Raw genomic sequence first — 18531 nt, 5'->3', positions numbered from 1 at the left:
ATGATGAACTGCTTTTAACTGAAAATCGAGTGTTTACTATTGTCATTTTGCATTATTGTCACACTATTTTCCTATTTAATACTGTAAAGTGATTTGACACAATCTGTATTGTTAAAAGCACTATATAAATAAAGGTGACTTGACTTAAAAGCTATCATTTCAAAAACTGACATTTGTTGTTGCCAGGCAACTACACATGAATAAACACACAGTAAAGACAAATCACCCTATATATGTTGCATTCAATGCTCAATTGCTTTCTTACAAATCTCTCATTAAAAGCAACTATACCTGGAAGCGAGTCCTCTCTGCAGCATACTTCTGGTAGTGTGCCATTCCCTGTAATACTTTCCTATGCCCGTCGGGCACCAAGCAAACAGCGCCCAGGATCTCCAACACAGCCACTTTGGTCTTGATGTTGTCCTGGCGGAGGCTCTGGGAGATAGTGTTGATGCTCTGCGGGTGGGCCAGTACATGGGCACGGCCTTGGGAGTTGTTCATCAAGGCTTTTATGCAGCCAATGATGGATGTATGTATACGGCTCTCTGAGGTTTCATAGTCCATGCTCTTCAGGAAGTTCAGAAGACACGTCAAGCCATCCAACTCAATGAAGCGCGTCACAAACCTGAAGGGAGATTCATCATAGGTTTGTGAGGTTGGCTTTTCCAATGCCTACAATGTCAGGAAACATAACTATCATTGCCACACTGTCCTTAAAAATGGCACACTGATCCAACAAAACTAACCAAAAAGTTGGTGTTTGTCAGGGCAATATGAACTTTAGAACAGGGCCTAAACTATTTGGTAAAACCAGAAGGAACTATCTTTAAAACTTCTCTTGTGAAAACATTCTGATTTGCAGACGTCTTGGCAAAAGTCCCAGATGGCTTCATAATGTACTCAGCTGCATAAAAAAATAACACATAAAAAAGTATACTGAACAAGTCAACAATGAAAACTTGTAAATGCAGAATGAGCATGAATCCTCACGTTCATCATATTGAGCTAAATCCAGGACTCATTATTCAGATTAAGGTCATTCATGTCATTAACCCCTTCTCAAGAGTATCCAATCAAGTGACACATCATAAACACTTACGTGTAGAAAGTCTATGACATCACCCTTGGAGACCATCTGTCTGCTAATAACAGAGTTTTTTACCAAATCCATTCCTGCTCCTTACGTGACTCATATTCCACGTTAACCAAACACAAAGACTATACTGACAACAGAGGGATATGGTGGTAGTTGAAGGGCAGCAGTGACCTATCTCCTGTGATCATAATACAGTAGGTGCATTGTTTTGACAAAGCTAGCCAAGTTTTTTTATTTATTTTTTTTTGGCACCTGCTGGCAACAGAAAAACATGCATCTCCCTTAAGCTGGAGTAAATCAGTCTGTTCTTATCCCATATAGTGTGGCTCCTCATCTCCTGTAAACGTGATCAAACCTTAGTTTCCCAAAGCAGACGTGGCTCACCTAGCATGACTCAGTGATCTTTGGGTGACTTGTAATTTTTTGGATCTTTGGGAGCAGTGTACACTTGAGATCATAGCTGGCCCACAGACATTTGTTTTCTCCTCAACCCACCACTACTGTCTGGATTAGCCCCTTATCCAATTTCCACATCAAATCTATGCTAAGAGTTCACAAACCGTTTCATGGTCAAGCCCTATTTTGCTACTCCAGTTTTCTTACAGTACATAAAGGGCTCATAATAAGTAGATTACTTAATCTGTCACCTTATTCCAAACCCTTTTAACAAAACATACCATATGTATCAAAGTACATTCATATATAAACATTGTATATATTTAGTACCAGGGGTTATAATCTGATAAAAAAAATACTGCCACTACCTTGTAAGGGTCATTTGAAATGTATACAATATGGCTCTCCTCAGTCAGAAATGATGTTTGGAATCTAATCTCACATTTATCAATAGTTCATTAAACAGTGAATGTCTCAAATCGCATTCAAACATTTAACGCTTTGTTGTCTTGAATTTTAAATATTAGTAAAACCTTTATTGATGATGCCATTACCTTGATTCTTTATTCATTCTTTTCATGATTCTAGTTAAAAATTTCACATGAACTTTTATTCATATTATTCCAGTGTGGAAAACATTCCATTCTGAACTGACACTCCTTTTCAGCCAAGAAACTCACATTGCGGAACAAGGTTTGAATTATACATCCATGGTGGCAAGCAAGGCTGCTTACATAAAAAAGTGGGTGTTAAGTCTTAAGATGTGTGGTCTATACAGGGGCTTTTAGTTGAATATTCTGTCTCTTTTGTAGAACACTATCTTTGATGCACAAAATCCACATTTGTTTACTGAGGTGCTGCTTCCTGATTCCTTAAAGAGGTCAGCTAGTTCCAGTCCCACATCTGATAATCCCATTATGAACCCCTAAACACCGTTTCTGCGACCCAGTGTATTCATTAGCATTTTCCTCTGCTGTGGAGTTGCAAATGCCAGTGAAGCAGGACTTGTTGCTGAGGGTGACACTTTAGAGAGTCCAGTCAAACTCTATTTAAGAGCACAATTTTACACAACCATGGTTGATCCAAAGTGCTTTACTATGAGAAATATTAGAATTTAAAAGAAATTAAAAATAAAAAGTAACACTCACAATAAGGTTCATTAGTTAACATTAGTTAAACATATGAGGTAACTTGAACTAAGAATGAACAATACTTGTACAGCATTTATTAATCTTAGTTTGTGTTAATTTCAGCATTTACTAATGCATTATTAAAATCCAAAGTTGTGCTTGTTAACATTAGTTAATGGACTGTGAATTCATATGAACTAACAATGAACTACTGTATTTTTATTAACTAACATTAACAAAGATTAATAAATACTTTAATAAATGTGTTGTTCATTGTTTGTTCATGTTAGTTAATAGATTAACTAACATTAACTAATGGAACCTTATTGTAAAGTGTTACCCAATATATAAAAAATTTGAAATATATAATTATGCATTTATATCAATTAATATAATTGTAGAATATATATTATAGTGAAAATGAGGGACAAATCAAATAAACTGATTACATGATCTTAACTTACTAGAGGCTGTGTATGATGTATGGCTGAAAGAGATCACAAAAATAGACTGGGGCCATTCTGTGCAGACCAAAAAGATGACTCTTAAAGTCAATTCTAAATTTTATAGGCAGCCAATGCAATGAGGTTGGGACAGAAGAAATATACTCCATTTTCTTTGTTCCTGTGAACAGTCTGGCTGCTGCATTTTAAACCATATGTAACTGAGACAGGGTGGTTTGAAGTAGGCCAAAATAAAAAGAGTTACAGTAATCCAATTATAAAGAAATAATTGCATTAGTCATGATTTCAACATCCTTACTAGGAAGGAAGTGTTCCACTTTTGCCACAGATCTAAGTTGGAAGAAGCTACTCTTTATTATAGCATGTATATGATTGTCAAATTGGAGCAGAGGATAACAATAAACTCCTGGTTTCCTGGTTTAATTGGAAGATTGAGGTTGTGATTATCAGCATAGCAATGATAAGTACGTTTTTTTTTTTTTTGGAAAAACAGAACCTAAGGGGAAGCTTGTAGAGGGAAAACAAAAGAGGCCCCAGAATGGATCCCTGTGAAACACCACAGAAGACAGGCACAGATGGTGAGGAAAATGACCCGATATTAACAGTGACAGTCCAACCCTTTAAAAAGGAAGCAAACCATTGTAAAGCATTGTAATGCAATTACACAAGCCCGTAACATGATTTCATAGCACTAATGCCAGATTGAAACACATCTAGAATGTTGACAGCATCCAGGTATAAATTGAATTGTGAAAATGCTACTTTCTCCAAAACCACTAGAGTGACACACAATAGCTTCCAAGGCTATAAAAAAGGGAAAGAAATAACACAAGTTGTAGAAAGTTTCAGAGGTAGCAACTGAATGCAAAGTTACAAATCAAAAGGTGCATTTCGTATGCGCAAGCTGTTTCAACACATGGTCCAGGTTTGTCACCAGGGCTCAGGTCCCCATGACTGCTGAACAAAAAAAAAAACCTCTTAGAATGGAAAGATGTCACATGAAGATTAGATCTGGTGGTTTAAAAGGTTAAAGCTATTTAGGGTGATTTAACTGGTCTTAAAAAGTCATTGTAAAGTCTTTAGTGGTCATTTGGGATAGTCAAAACATGAGCAGTAAAACAAGCAATAAAATGGAAGCTAAGCCTTGATAAAGTGCCTTACTGACCAGTTCACAGTCACACTCAGCCAGACTAAACGTGAACAAAAGCATGCACGTGGGCAAAAAATTGCGTATCAGTTACAGTTCACCAATCTGGAGAGAGCAGCCAGGAGTGTGTAAATGACCCTGGAAGCTAAGCATGTGGGGGGCACAGGTGGGGTAGTACATTGTCCCTTTAAGCCATGGCCAACACAAACCATTCCTCACAGGATGACGTCTGAGCTGCCTGAAGCTACCTTTCCTGCACTTTACTCTATTTTCCTTCAGTCATTGATGCTCACTGGACCCAACTACTACACTTCTCACAGCACAGAGAGAAAAACACAAACCCATTCAAACGCTTAAAGCATTTAGGGTAAAATTTTCGACAAATATGAAAAAAAAAAAGTTTACAAAAATAGTTTAACATACATTACTTTTTGAGATCATATCATCCTTATTTTGAAACCTAATATTTGGATATGAGAGAGAGAACATCAGATTTTGTACAAACTGCACAAGAGAGCGAAGAAGCTGGCTGTTTCTTTATTGAAACCCCACTAATTAATAATAGATTAATAATCCTCAGAATAACAGGGCACCGCTGCCCAAACATAGCTAAAAACATTCCTTAAGCTGAACATATTTTCCAGTGACATTTTTTCACTTTCCATAAACTGAACCGCAGCGAGTTTAGTTACATCATATTTTCCATGTCATAACAAATTAAAAATTTTAATCGCCTACTAAAAACACTGCAGAAAGTACAGTCGTGGCCAAAAGTTTTGAGAATTACATAAATATTAGTTTTCAAAAAGTTTGCTGCTAAACTGCTTTTAGATCTTTGTTTCAGTTGTTTCTGTGATGTACTGAAATATAATTACAAGCACTTCACATTATCGACAATTACATGACATTTATGCAAAGAGTCAGTATTTGCAGTGTTGGCCCTTCTTTTTCAGGACCTCTGCAATTCGACTGGGCATGCTCTCAATCAACTTCTGGGCCGAATCCTGACTGATAGCAACCCATTCTTTCATAATAACTTCTTGGAGTTTGTCAGAATTAGTGGGTTTTTGTTTGTCCACCCGCCTCTTGAGGATTGACCACAAGTTCTCAATGGGATTAAGATCTGGGAAGTTTCCAGGCCATGGACCCAAAATTTGCGCTCACACCTGCCTGCTGCCATTCCTGAGCAAGCTCTGCACTGGTGGCACTCTGATCCCGCAGCTGAATCCTCTTTAGGAGACGATCCTGGCGCTTGCTGGACTTTCTTGGACGCCCCGAAGCCTTCTGTACAAGAATTGAACCTCTTTCCTTGAAGTTCTTGATGAACCTATAAATTGTTGATTTAGGTGCAATCTTAGTAGCCACAATATCCTTGCCTGTGAAGCCATTTTTATGCAACGCAATGATGGCTGCACGCGTTTCTTTGCAGGTCACCTTGGTTAACAATGGAAGAACAATGATTTCAAGCATCACCCTCCTTTTAACATGTCAAGTCTGCCATTCTAACCCAATCAGCCTGACATAATGATCTCCAGCCTTGTGCTCGTCAACATTCTCACCTGAGTTAACAAGATGATTACTGAAATGATCTCAGCAGGTCCTTTAATGACAGCAATGAAAAATGCAGTGGAAAGGTTTTTTTGGGATAAAGTTAATTTTCATGGCAAAGAAGGACTATGCAATTCATCTGATCACTCTTCATAACATTCTGGAGTATATGCAAATTGCTATTATAAAAACTTAAGCAGCAACTTTTCCAATTTCCAATATTTATGTAATTCTCAAAACTTTTGGCCACGACTGTACTACCTCAGTAATTCCAAAGGTAAATAAATATGTTGCCTCCATCTTACTCACTGACTTGTCAAAAGTACTCTTCCCGATCTGTGAAATCTCTCTTGCTTTGGAGTGACATTTTGTTTGGGTTGACCAGCGGTGTGAAGACAGAGGCCTTGTGTCACGGTTGCATAGTTTATATTAAAGGGCTCATATGATGCGATTTTAAGTTTTCCTTTCTCCTTTCTCTTTAGAGTGTTACAAGCTCTTGGTGCATAAAGAAGATCTGTAAAGTTGCAAAGACTAGTCTCAAATCCAAAGAGATATTCTTTATAAAAGTTAAGACTCGTCCACGCCCTCCTAAAACGCCTCATTTAAACACGACCCAACATGTCTACATCACTATGTGGGAAGATTTGCATAACGCCGCCCAAATGTTCATGCAAAAAAAGAAGGGGTAACTTTTATTCTCGCTGTTGCCGCCGGCGCCATGTTGCGAAACTACTTTGTTTGGCCTTCCAAAAGAGGACACAACTAGAAATCAGTGGTTAGGTTGTATTTACAACACTGTCACATATGTTCCATTCAAAGACATGGTTTTATGTTTATGCGGCGCGATGCAACGCAACGCGTGAAAACACAGTATAAGTCATTATTATCCATAAATATAGCAGATTGTTTGTACTGAGTAATAAATTATTGTTTTGTCTCAGCAGGCTAAGAAAGTAAGTGTATAGAGGAACAATGCTAGATTTGAACAGTATAAACACATTCGCACAGACTTTTTTGTTGACATTATTTTTAAATAATGTTTTAAAAAATAGCCTTTAGTTTACATCACAGCTTGAGAAAACTATACCTGGCTGGCAATAATTTATTGCACTTGACGGGTGCAATAAAAGACATGTACATTAAATTTTTGAGAATTTATCCATTAACTACTCCCACACCTGCACATCTGCCAAAAAAAAAGGTATTAAATAAGGACTAAAATATTAATAAAACAGAAGCTGATATTCTCTAACACTGAGTCATTACTTAGTTAGAGTAGTTAAAAGGGCTACTAACAAGTACTCAAGTTGATGATGCAAATACCTCAGTCCAGAAACCAAATAATACAGACTGAAAAGAGACATGTGAAAACAGTTCCTCTGCAATCTTTTCGAGAGATTGTGAAGAAAATAAGAAGAAACATTACACCAGAAAATTATTTGACAATAGTAAACAGCTGTTGAGTGCTAACAACTTTTTCTACCTGCAACCCTGATCCGCAAAGAGAGCTTTTACCTCTTTTTACTACTGTAGGTTACTGAATGTCAGATTGTTGTAAAGGATCTGTTCTTCAAAAGGCTGTAATGACATTGCAAAGAAAGTTTGCTTGAGTTTTTATGTTGGCAGGTATGTGCACCACTTATGCACGGTATCCATGGTAATTGTTGGATTTATAACAGTATAAAATGACTCCTAAAGCCATAACTTAGCTGATGGTAATGAAGCTGCAAATGCAAAAATAGTATAATTGAAATAAACACTTACAAAAAATATATTAAAAAACTCAGGCTGACTTGTAAACTGCAGGTATTCAACAAATTTCCCTACTAAATTGGATATTCAATATTTTAATTTCCTTCTGCTCATTTAAAGTAACTCCTGCACTGAGGTGCAAAAAAAGACCTTCATACCTCAAAGCCACATTTACATCATTAGCTGATTACATCCAAGTCCTGGCTAGCTGCCCTAGAAGAACTCAAGGGTTCATGGGTTACATCTATACAGTAGGTTGACAACCAAAATGGGTATTACCACCGCGTGTACTGCAGGGCCGCGGCGTTAACTGCAAGTGAGTCGCATGTTAAAATCATTCGCGAAACTAATGCCAGGTGGCGCAAAGGGACAGATTGTGAAATGAATGTAATTGTAAAACGAAAGGAAGACGTAAAACAACAATAACATTATAATATACATTATAACATCTCTGTATATACTGCATATAGGCAATAATTTTTGATTGCTTTTAAATTGCAGGCTGCTTGAGTTGTGTCCATCTTACTTTACTCACAGCAGCTGTTGAATGTGCACTGATGAGGTTGCTCAGATGACACTGCATTATCACTCTAAAGAACCAAGATCAAAAAAAGAAACCGTCTAACATTAAGCAACAAAAGTGACCACAAAAAAATAGATGTGCATGGTTCAGACAGTCCCTCATATATGGAAATGTGGAAGCTGTTACTCTTGGGAGAATTTCCTGTTCAAGTTGCCCTGTATGTCTAGACGACTGGGTAAAGTATGATTGACAGCTCAGACATTTTACTTTGTGACTTAGAGAAGCAGATCTGGTTCTGTTTGACTGCAGTGATGAAAGAGACTCCAGACTACTGGTTTAAAGACAGCACAGACTGGCCATGAAATACATCTCAAAGATAAATTAATCTTTGAGAAGAGAAAAGATACTGGTTTCTCATTCTGACTGTTTTTATGTACAAAAAAGGCCCAGGACTAATGACTGGAAGCAGTCTGAGCACACTGAGCATTTGAGGAATTGCTGGAAGTGGGGAGTAACGCTGTGGCCAGGCTTAAATTGGATTAGCCAAAAGAGCAGGGGAACCCCAGGCACTCCAAGTTAGACGACAGATTTCTGTTGGGTGCCAGGGGGAGAGATCCCAACATCGATCTATCCCCTTTTTCCCAGGTTTTCATGACGAGTTGTCTCATTCATGAAGTAAGCCATCCTCCTCATGCATATTTGTACCCACAACGTTGATTTATTTCACTCTGATAGGTGCGAAGGCGCAGGGGTATGTGACAATGCCTCAGGTGGAAGAGACGCTCGCGGGCTATCTCTCCCCTGGGAGTTCATCGTCACTCAAGAAGCCAACCCTCCCCACCAAGCCTTGCAGATTAACATCTTCGCTGATGGGGAAGGTGTTTCAAGCAGCAGGTCAGGCTGAATGTTGTTCAGGAAAAATGTTGACAATCTGGATGATTGTGTCTCAGATCCAGTCAGGCAATTGGTTTGTGATGATCAATCTCAAGGACTCATATTTTTACATAGAGATCTTGCTACAATACAGGAAGTTCCTGAGGTTTGCTTTCGGGGGCAAAGTTTACCAGTATTGGGTTCTTCCATATGGCCTAGCCTTGTCATCCCGCACATACACAAAATGGGCATCCACATTTTAAATTACATAGATGACTGGCTGATTTTGGCTCAGTCTCAGGAGCTAGCATCGGTATGTTGTCCTAACTCATCTCGAATCTCCGGGGTTGAGACTCAATGCCAAGAAAAGCGTTCTCTCTCCTGCACAGAAGACAACGTATTTGGGGGTTGTATGGGATTCGATCATGATGCGGGCACAGCTGTCTCCTACACGGGTCAAATCCATTCTAAACACCCTAAATAACTTCAAGCTAGGCCAGAAAGTTACAGTTTATTACATTCAAAGGGTTCTAGGTCTCATGGCAGCTGCATCCACGGTGATACCTTTGGGCCTCCTGCACATGAGATCATTTCAGTTGTGGCGCAGAGCCAGGGAATTTCATCCAAGGGCCAATCCCCAGAGGCACATAAGGGTTCCGGTTCAGGGGCTTTGTACCCTATCTATATGGTTCTGGGGCCGGTTTTTGGATTTGGGTAAGGGTTTAGTGGTTTGTTGTCACTGCAAGATGCTAACGACAGACGCATCCCTCAAAGGTTGGGGTGCAGTCTTAGATGCCTGTCCAGCCCAAGGGATCTGGAGGTCATCTTCTCAACTGGCACATCAATTTCCTTGAAACGATGGCTCTATTTTGGGCCCTGAAATACTTCCTCAAGCAGTTAAGAGGATACCATGTCCTACTGCAGGTGGACAACACTGCGGTAGTTTCTTACATAAATCGCCATGAATTCACACTGCCTGTCCCTCAGGGTGATTTACATGCCTAGGCATATGAATGTGGGAGCAGACTTGCTGTCCAGACAAGCTGTGAAACACAGGGTATGGAAACTCTACCTCGATGTAGTCAGTCAAATCTGGGAAAGATTTTACAAAGCAGAGGTGGACCTTGTTGCTTCATAGGAGACAGCATAATGTCCCATCTACTTCTCTCTGACTCCTCCAGCTCCCCTGGGTCTGGATGCGATGACCCGTATGTGGCCCAGAGTGTGTCTTTACGCATTTCCCCTGATTGCTCTGCCCCCGGAGTCCTGGCCAAGGTCCGTCAACAAGGGTTTCGCCTCTTACTGATAGCACCCCATTGGCCGACCATTGTGTGGTTCTCAGATCTAATATCCCTCCTCGACGGCTCACCGTAAGCAATTCCAGTCAGCAACCTTTTATGTCTGGCCCCTGAGGGGGACCTTCTAAGAGATGCTGGGCTTCTAGCTGACGTAGTAGAGGCTATTCTAAGTGCTAGGGCTCCATCCAATAGAAGAAGGTATGCCCTCAGATGGCATGTTTTCAAAAGTTGGTGTATGACACACCATGCAGACCCAGTACACTGCCAAATTCTTTCAGTGCTGGAGTTTCTGCAAGAGTCCTGGTACTCTCAAAACCTATGTGGTCACTATTTCGGCTTGCCATGGTCTGATTGATGGGGTTTCTGTGGAAACGGACCCTCTAGTTGCCTGCTTCATTCGTGAAGCCAAGCGGTTGAGGCCACCCACTAGACAGTCCCTTCGTGGGACTTAGCTATAGTGCTTGAGGGTCTGGTTGACAGCCCTATCGAACCACTAGAGTTAGCGCCTGTCAGGTTTCTGACCCTAAAGATGGTTTTTCTAATGGCTATTACTTCTCTGAAGAGACTTGGGGATTTGCAGACTCTGTCAGTCTCGCCATCCTGCCTAGACTTTGCCCCTGGGCTGGTCATAGCTATTTTGCATCCTCACCCTAATTATCTTCCGAAAGTTCCCAACCATACATCCAGTCATTCTTGAAGCATTCTACCTTCCGCCATTCATGACACTGAAGCAAGAAAGACTTCACTTACTGTGTCCAGTACATGTTTTTCAGATTTATATCCACCGCACTAGCCAGTGGTGTAAGTCAGAGCAGCTTTTCATATGTTATGGGGGCCACAACCGGGGGCGGCTGCCACTAAGCAAACAATGTCACATTGGGTGAAGGATGGCATTGGCATTTGTTATAGGTTGCGGGTTTCGGTGTTAGGCTTTGTGTGTATGAGTAATTTGCATTTTTCTGTTTTTTTGGTTTGGATGTTAATTATAGTTTGAGTTTGCTTGTATTTGAATCAAAGAGTCATGTCTGAGACCTTTTCAATGTTTGTGCAGACACTACACAACCTTGGGGGGTCCAGACACTTCCAGTCCAACAGCTAATGATATGATCATGCGCATCTAGTCAGTAAATCTGGTTCCGTGATTACCGCTAAATCGCCATCACCTGCTTTCAAATGATCGTATCGTTAGATATATCACCCAGCCCTAACCTGAAGGTATGTCTGTTTCATGTCTATTTATAACCTGCAGGTGCACATAATCAAATGACATCACCCACCGAGGTTATTTAAGCCAATTCTTGGTGTGTTGGCACAAGTGCTTCACAACTGGTCAAATAAAGAATGTTCTCATCAGCGTAATGAAACGCAGCATCTCGTTCCTGCTTTTTCAGGGAGCAGGGTTACAGTCAAGTAATCCGAGACGAATATGGAATGAGACAGTGTCCCCTAGTGGGCGCTATGGGGGAATGCCTCTGGCATGACCGGTGTATGAAGCATTAGTCTAGACATGACAATGAACTTGACATTGGCAGGTGGTAGCCTATGATGTCACAAATGGTGTCAAGATATCTTGTCAGGAGGCTCACAAAGAACCTACTATTCGCTATTACTCTTTGAGCGGAGGCCTTAACAAGAGGAGGCCTAACAACGCTTGCATTATCCAAGGAAGCTCACATAGAGCCTAGTCAACTTGGCAAACCTGCTCTGGTTAAGAGCAAACTGGGGTTTAACACAGATAGAAAGGTCACAAAGCATCCGGCATGTGCCCTTACCTTAAAGGAACACTCCACTATTTTTGAAAATAGGCTCATTTTCCAACTCCCCTAGAGTTAAACAGTTGAGTTTTACCGTTTTTGAATCCGTTCAGCTGATCTCCTGTGTCTGGTGGTAGCACTTTTAGCTTAGCTTAGCATAGATCATTGAATCAGATTAGCCGTTAGCATCTCACTCAAAAATGACCAAAGAGTTTTGAAATTTCTCTATTTAAAACTTGACCTTTGTAGTTACATTGTGTACTAAAACTAGCTGGGGACTATTTTCAGGCACTTGATTATTACGCTGGACTGAGAGTATAGTTCCTAGCCATATGGGCCTAGAAAATCACAACTTTTCATTTTCCGTCGGTCTTAGTAAACGATGTAACTATAGAAGAGTCAAGTTTAAATAGGAAAAATTCTCAAAAACTCAACTGTTTAACTCTAGGGGAGTTGGAAAATTAGCCTATTTTCAAAAATAGTGGAGTGTTCCTTTAAGCATGGATTTCAGAAAAGGCACAAAGCTGTCAGTACGTTTCAGCATGATGACACTTTAAAACTAGAGGAGGCCTAACTACGCCCCATACTCAGGACATCTTGTAAGGAGGCTCACAGAGAGCCTACAACTCACAGATGCTGTCCTAGCGGAGCTCTAGTGAGCAGAGGCCTCAATGTAGTGCTCCCAGTAGATAGCGAATCTCTAGGAGTGGAGGCCTCAGCATGAAGGCTTTCTAAAAACGACTAACAACTAACTAAACACCACACTCAGAATGTCTCACAGAGAGCCTACAACTCAAAGATGTTATCAAGTGGAGGCCTAACAACACTTGCAGTATCCAAGAGGAGGCCTTCAAATGCTTGCAGTATCCAAGGAGGCTCACAGAGAACCTAGTCAACTTGGTAAACCTGCCCTGGTAAAACACAGGTAGAAAGGTCACAAAGTACCTGGCTCGTGCCCTTACCATGAACATGGATTTTAGAGAAGGCATGAAGCAGTCAGCATGTGCTCTTACCATAACATGGATTGTAGAGAATGCATGATGCTACCAGTGCGTGCTCTGACCATAAAATGGATTTTAGAGAAGATGCTTGCTTAGTTGGGGCACTTCATTTACAGCAATATCGTTGACTTGATTGCAAATGATTGCACACATACTATTTAAACTGAACTGAGCTGCATGATGACATCACTGAATTCAATAAAGAACTGCCTTTAATAGTCATTTTGCATTATTGACACTGTTTTCCTAATTAATGTTGTTCAGTTGCTTTGACACAATATGTTTTGTTTAAAGCGCTACATAAATAAAGGTGACTTGACTTGACTTGACAATTGCGGGGTGCAGGCACACAACTCTCATCTCTAAAGAGGGAATCAAGCCCGGGTGAAACCAATTACTGTGACAGTATCAGGAAAACCGTATCATGTACTTCACAGGTGCCCTTTTATACTCTCTGCCGCACCAGTTGTGACATCAAAGGCTGCCGCCTGCCAACGTCAAGTTCATTGTCATGTTTAGACTCATGCTTCAAACACTGGTCATGCTGGAGGCATCCCCCATAGCACCCTCTAGGGGATATGTATAATAATTTTATAATAAATGAAAAGAAAACAGATAGAATACAAAAAGATTAGAAGGCTAGTTAGATATATATACATATTTTTAAGAATAGAATTAGAATAGTGAGTGCTAAAGTTAGAGGGTCAAATAAAGATGAAGGGATGTGTTTTTAGCCGATTATTGAAGATGGCTAAGGACTCGGATTGAGTTGGGCAAGTCATTCCACCAGGAGGGAACATTTAATTTAAAAGTCTGTAAAAGTGACTTTGTGCTTCTTTGAGATGGCACAATCAAGCGATGTTCACTTGCAGAATGCAAGTTTCTAGAGGGCACATAAGTCTGAAGTAATGAATTTAGGTAAAGGGGGGCAGAGCCAGTGGTGGTTTTGTAAGCAAAAAAGGTATTCACTCCTGACTCATTGAACTGGAGATCAGAATTATGAACCAATATAATGTCAAGAATTAAGTTCTCTTACCTCATTGGTTGAGTCCGGAGGGCTGTCTTTAGATCCTCTACCACCTTGTTTCTCATCTCCATTTCATCTTCATCAAAAGCAAATAGTGTCTGCATCTGAAATACAGGTGATTTTTGTCAAACTTTTATTCTGGTTTTAGACAATAAAACTGACCATGATATGCTTCAGAAAAGCTTCAAACCATGTCCATTCTAATGGTAAGTTTTGAGATTTTGGTTCCATGAAATACACAGTTAAGTGCATTTTATTACACTTTATCTATTTGCATCTGTAGATTTCAATTACAATACATATATTTAATAGGAGTTTTCCCAAAATGGGAAAACACCCATTAAATATACAGAAAAACCTACAGAAAAACACTGTAGGCCTAGATAAAATATTTATTTCACCGATGCAAATTTAGTACTTATGAAGTTATGTGCATTTCTCATTTAGAATAAATTTAAGCAGGATAAATGGAAAGTCTATAAGCCTGTGCTTATATTTAAGCTAAGCTAAGTATTACACTATATTTTAGATTTGAAACATTTAACAGGTGTGAAGCATTATTTATATAAAATAAATCATGTCTTATATTTCCTTAAAGAAATAGTGGTTTATTTTGCAGGCTATTACAGGCTAGGCTACAAACATGGATTCTAAATGTCAATATTCTTCCATTACTTAGTATTTGTCACAAATACATTTTCAATTTATATATTAAAATTCCTTTAATAAAACAGCATGCATTTTTGTCATGCACATACTTTGATATTTGTCACCCGTCCTTTATTTTGACAAAGAACTACATGGGGAAAAGATATCTGTTCACTAATTAAGAAATTGTTGCGTGTTTTATGAATTCTTTATTTTAGTAAAATGTGAGGCACTGTATAATTTCGCTCTCATTATTTAGGCCTAACTAAAACAAGAAACAGATAAATTAAACTTGGCACGATTTAGCTAAATCATTGAAACTGAAAAGGGACGGATTAATAAAATGTCCTCTGTTCTCTCATTTTTTCTCTCATTTTAATCATGCTGATGACTGATAGCCTACTGTGTAGGTCTATATACTGCTGTGATCTGTTTTAGGCTTTCCATATCATAACATTTTAGAAATAAATTTATTCTAATAACATTTTAGAAATTGCATTCTCAACAAGAACATGGCGGAGATTCAGCCCAGTGCGGGTCAGAAATACACAGGCGGACTGAAGGACAAATTGTCAAAACTAATTTAAATGTCATACAGTATAATGTTAATTGACACTATTATCTTATTTAAAAATTTCATGTGTTTCACATAACTTGTGTCGCTATCTGCTCTAAGAGTGCAAGATTTGGTTGTTCGGCGTGCATGCTGCTGAGTGCGATGCTAAAGAGATGTGCTGAGGAGTTACGTCATTTACTGTATGCTTGTTTGTCTATTTTTTCTTCATTACAAATGTTATTTGTTTTTATTTTGTATCATTGCATGTAAAAAAAAAATCACTTTGTTATGCATTTGAATAATGAGAAAAAACTATCTTCTTCACAGTCTGTAGCATTTTATGATTATTTGTACAATTTAACCTGCTTTGTATCTTTATTATTTAATGCATAAGCAATTTATTAAAAAAAGAATATGATAGTAATTCAAACATGTTTATGACTGCGACAAGAACACTAATGATCAACGAATGTGAGCTGCAAATCATTTTAAAATGTCTTATAGCCTTCAATTTACAGCTTATAACTGGACCTGTCTCGGATGTAGACTTGTGAAGATTTATTTTAATGCGGATCCCATACTGTAGCGTTAACCTAAAATAAATTTGATCTATTACTATTCATACTTAAGTGTTTGTGCGGAAAAGTGTTTTTTTTTATTGATGATAGGGTGGTGTAGTGGTGATCACTTGATTTTTTGCCCTGATAATGAAATAACGGAAAATTGGGGTACCTCACATGCATGAGTACAATTTTTAATTTTAAAGGAACCAATTCAAAACGAAAGCAAATACTCCCTGATGATTTAATTTGACTGAGGTTGCATTTCTCTCTAAAGGCACGTCCAATAGGCTACTAGATATCTCTGAGTTTTTAAAGCATTTATACGCAGCTGCATAAATTCTGCTTTCAGAACAGTCCGTAACGAAGAGATGTCACATCCTTAATATTGCTTTTTCCTCTGAAACACAAAAATGAAAATTGAAATAAAATTGATATTTTATGTTTTGTTAATGGTCAACTGTAGCATTTGGACCAATCAGACACATAACTATTTGTTATATTTAACAAATAATATCTAACGCCCCTCATCTAACCAAAGGGTCTATGGACCCTTCCCCCGCAATGCAACTAACGCCTCAAAAAGGCAGAACAGGCCTCTGGTTCCATCGCAACCAAAGACAAACTATCTGATAAAACTAGTTTTATGGCTCAAAGGAATGCGGGCAAAGCATCTCTCAACTCAAGTCTCTCTAAAACAGGCACATAATGCCCATAAAAAGGGACTCTTCTCTAGTAAGTTCATAAGAGAAACTCTTTGAATGAACACACATATACTTCAAGTCATTGTGTATATTATTGCTGTTCTTGTACACTCACCTAAAGGATTATTAGGAACACCATACTAATACTGTGTTTGACCCCCTTTCGCCTTCAGAACTGCCTTAATTCTACGTGGCATTGATTCAACAAGGTGCTGAAAGCATTCTTTAGAAATTTTGGCCCGTATTGATAGGATATAGTGCACACTCACTGTCTCCCTGGTGCTCGTGTTCTCGATGTTTCTGCGCAGATACCCGCGATCCTGAAGGCCGACGAGAGCCCCAGAGCGGTCGTGCTTCACGCCGGGGTTAACGACACCATGCAGCGGCAGACGGAGACGCTGAAGAGGGACTTCAGGAGCCTGATCGAGACGGTTCGCAGCACGACGCCCGCGGCGACGATCATCGTGTCAGGACCGCTGCCCACGTATCGACGAGGACACGAAAGGTTCAGTAGACTTTTTGCTTTAAATGAATGGTTATTGTCATGGTGTAAAAAACAGAAACTGCTCTATGTTAATAATTGGAATCTTTTCTGGGAGCGACCTAGGCTTTTTCGCGCTGATGGCCTGCACCCCCAGCAGAGTCCGAGCAGGACTGCTGTCGGACAACATCTCCAGGACTCTACGCTCCATTTGACTAGTAAGCCAATTCTCAAATAACTGCTATGATGGCTTTTGTTCTACCCACTTAAATAGAAGTACTTGCGCTGTCCAATCTATTAAGACTGTGTCTGTTCCCCGAATAGTGAGGTCAAAATATAAATTTAATGTAGGATCTAGAAAAAATCTTATCGTGATTAAACCAGGAAAAACGTAAAATAAATGAACAAAATCAATTTTTAAAGTTTGGGCTCATAAACATTAGATCACTCACACCCAAAGCAGTTATTGTAAATGAAATGATCACAGATAATAGTTTTGATGTACTCTGCTTGACTGAAACCTGGCTAAAAACCAAATGATTATATTGGTCTAAATGGGTCTACTCCATCAAACTACTGTTATAAACATGAGCCCCGTCAGACTGGTCGTGGGGGAGGTGTTGCAACAATATATAGTGATATTTTTAGTGTTACCCAGAAAACAGGATACAGGTTTAAATCATTTGAAATACTTATGCTTAATGTTACACTGTCAGATATGCAAAAGAAATCTATCGTATCTCTTTCTCTGGCTACTGTGTATAGACCACCAGGGGCCATATACAGAATTCCTAAAGGAATTTGGAGATTTCCTCTCAGACCTGTTGGTTACCGCTGATAAAGCGCTAATTTTCTGAGATTTTTACATTCATGTTGATAATACAAATGATGCATTAGGTTTTGGAGTAAAGCAAAATGTCACCGGGCCCACTCATCGTTTTAATCATACGCTAGACTTAATTATATCGCATGGAATCGATATTACTGACATAGATATCGTACCTCAAAGTGATGATGTTACTGACCATTTCCTTGTATCGTGCATTCTGCGTATTAATAATAATAACTATATAGCTTCGCGTTATCGTCCGGGCAGAACTATTGTTCCAGCCACCAAAGACAGATTCGCAAATAACCTGCCTGATTTATCTCAACTGCTCTGTGTACCCATAAATACACATGAACTAGACAAAATGACTGGCAATATGGGCACTATCTTCTCTAATACATTAGAAGCTGTTGCCCCCATCAAATTGAAAAAGGTTAGAGAAAAACGTACTGTGCCATGGTTACAACAGTAATACCCACGCTCTCAAGAAAGAAACTCGTAGTCTTGAGCGCAAAATGGGAGAAAAACTAACTTGGAAGTTTTTAGAATTGCGTGGAAAAAACAGTATGTCCAGCTATAGACAGGCTCTAAAAACTGCCAGGGCCGAGCATATCCACAAACTCATAGAAAACAACCAAAACAATCCAAGGTTTTTATTTAGCACAGTGGCTAGGTTAACAAATAACCAGACGCCACCCAATCTAAATATTCCCTCACAGTTAAATAGTAATGACTTTATGAATT

The 18531-nt window shown here is 39.2% G+C and overlaps 1 protein-coding gene across 1 annotated transcript in view; it reads right to left on the bottom strand.

The window, feature by feature from the left end:
• The window catches only part of daam2 (dishevelled associated activator of morphogenesis 2), a 168774-nt gene that overhangs the window by 29440 nt on the left and 120803 nt on the right, over nt 1-18531 (bottom strand). The window contains exons 6-7 of the mRNA XM_042774552.1: nt 14019-14113; nt 292-625 (exon numbers count right to left, since the gene is read on the bottom strand). Coding sequence (XP_042630486.1) covers nt 292-625; nt 14019-14113 — 429 coding nt within the window. The remainder of the gene's footprint in view (nt 1-291; nt 626-14018; nt 14114-18531) is intronic.

Source organism: Cyprinus carpio, chromosome A17 (genome assembly GCF_018340385.1).
Source record: "Cyprinus carpio isolate SPL01 chromosome A17, ASM1834038v1, whole genome shotgun sequence".
Lineage (NCBI taxonomy): Eukaryota > Metazoa > Chordata > Actinopteri > Cypriniformes > Cyprinidae > Cyprinus > Cyprinus carpio.
The sequence above is the reverse complement of the archived record's forward strand: the minus strand, read 5'-3'. Positions and strand labels throughout refer to the sequence as shown.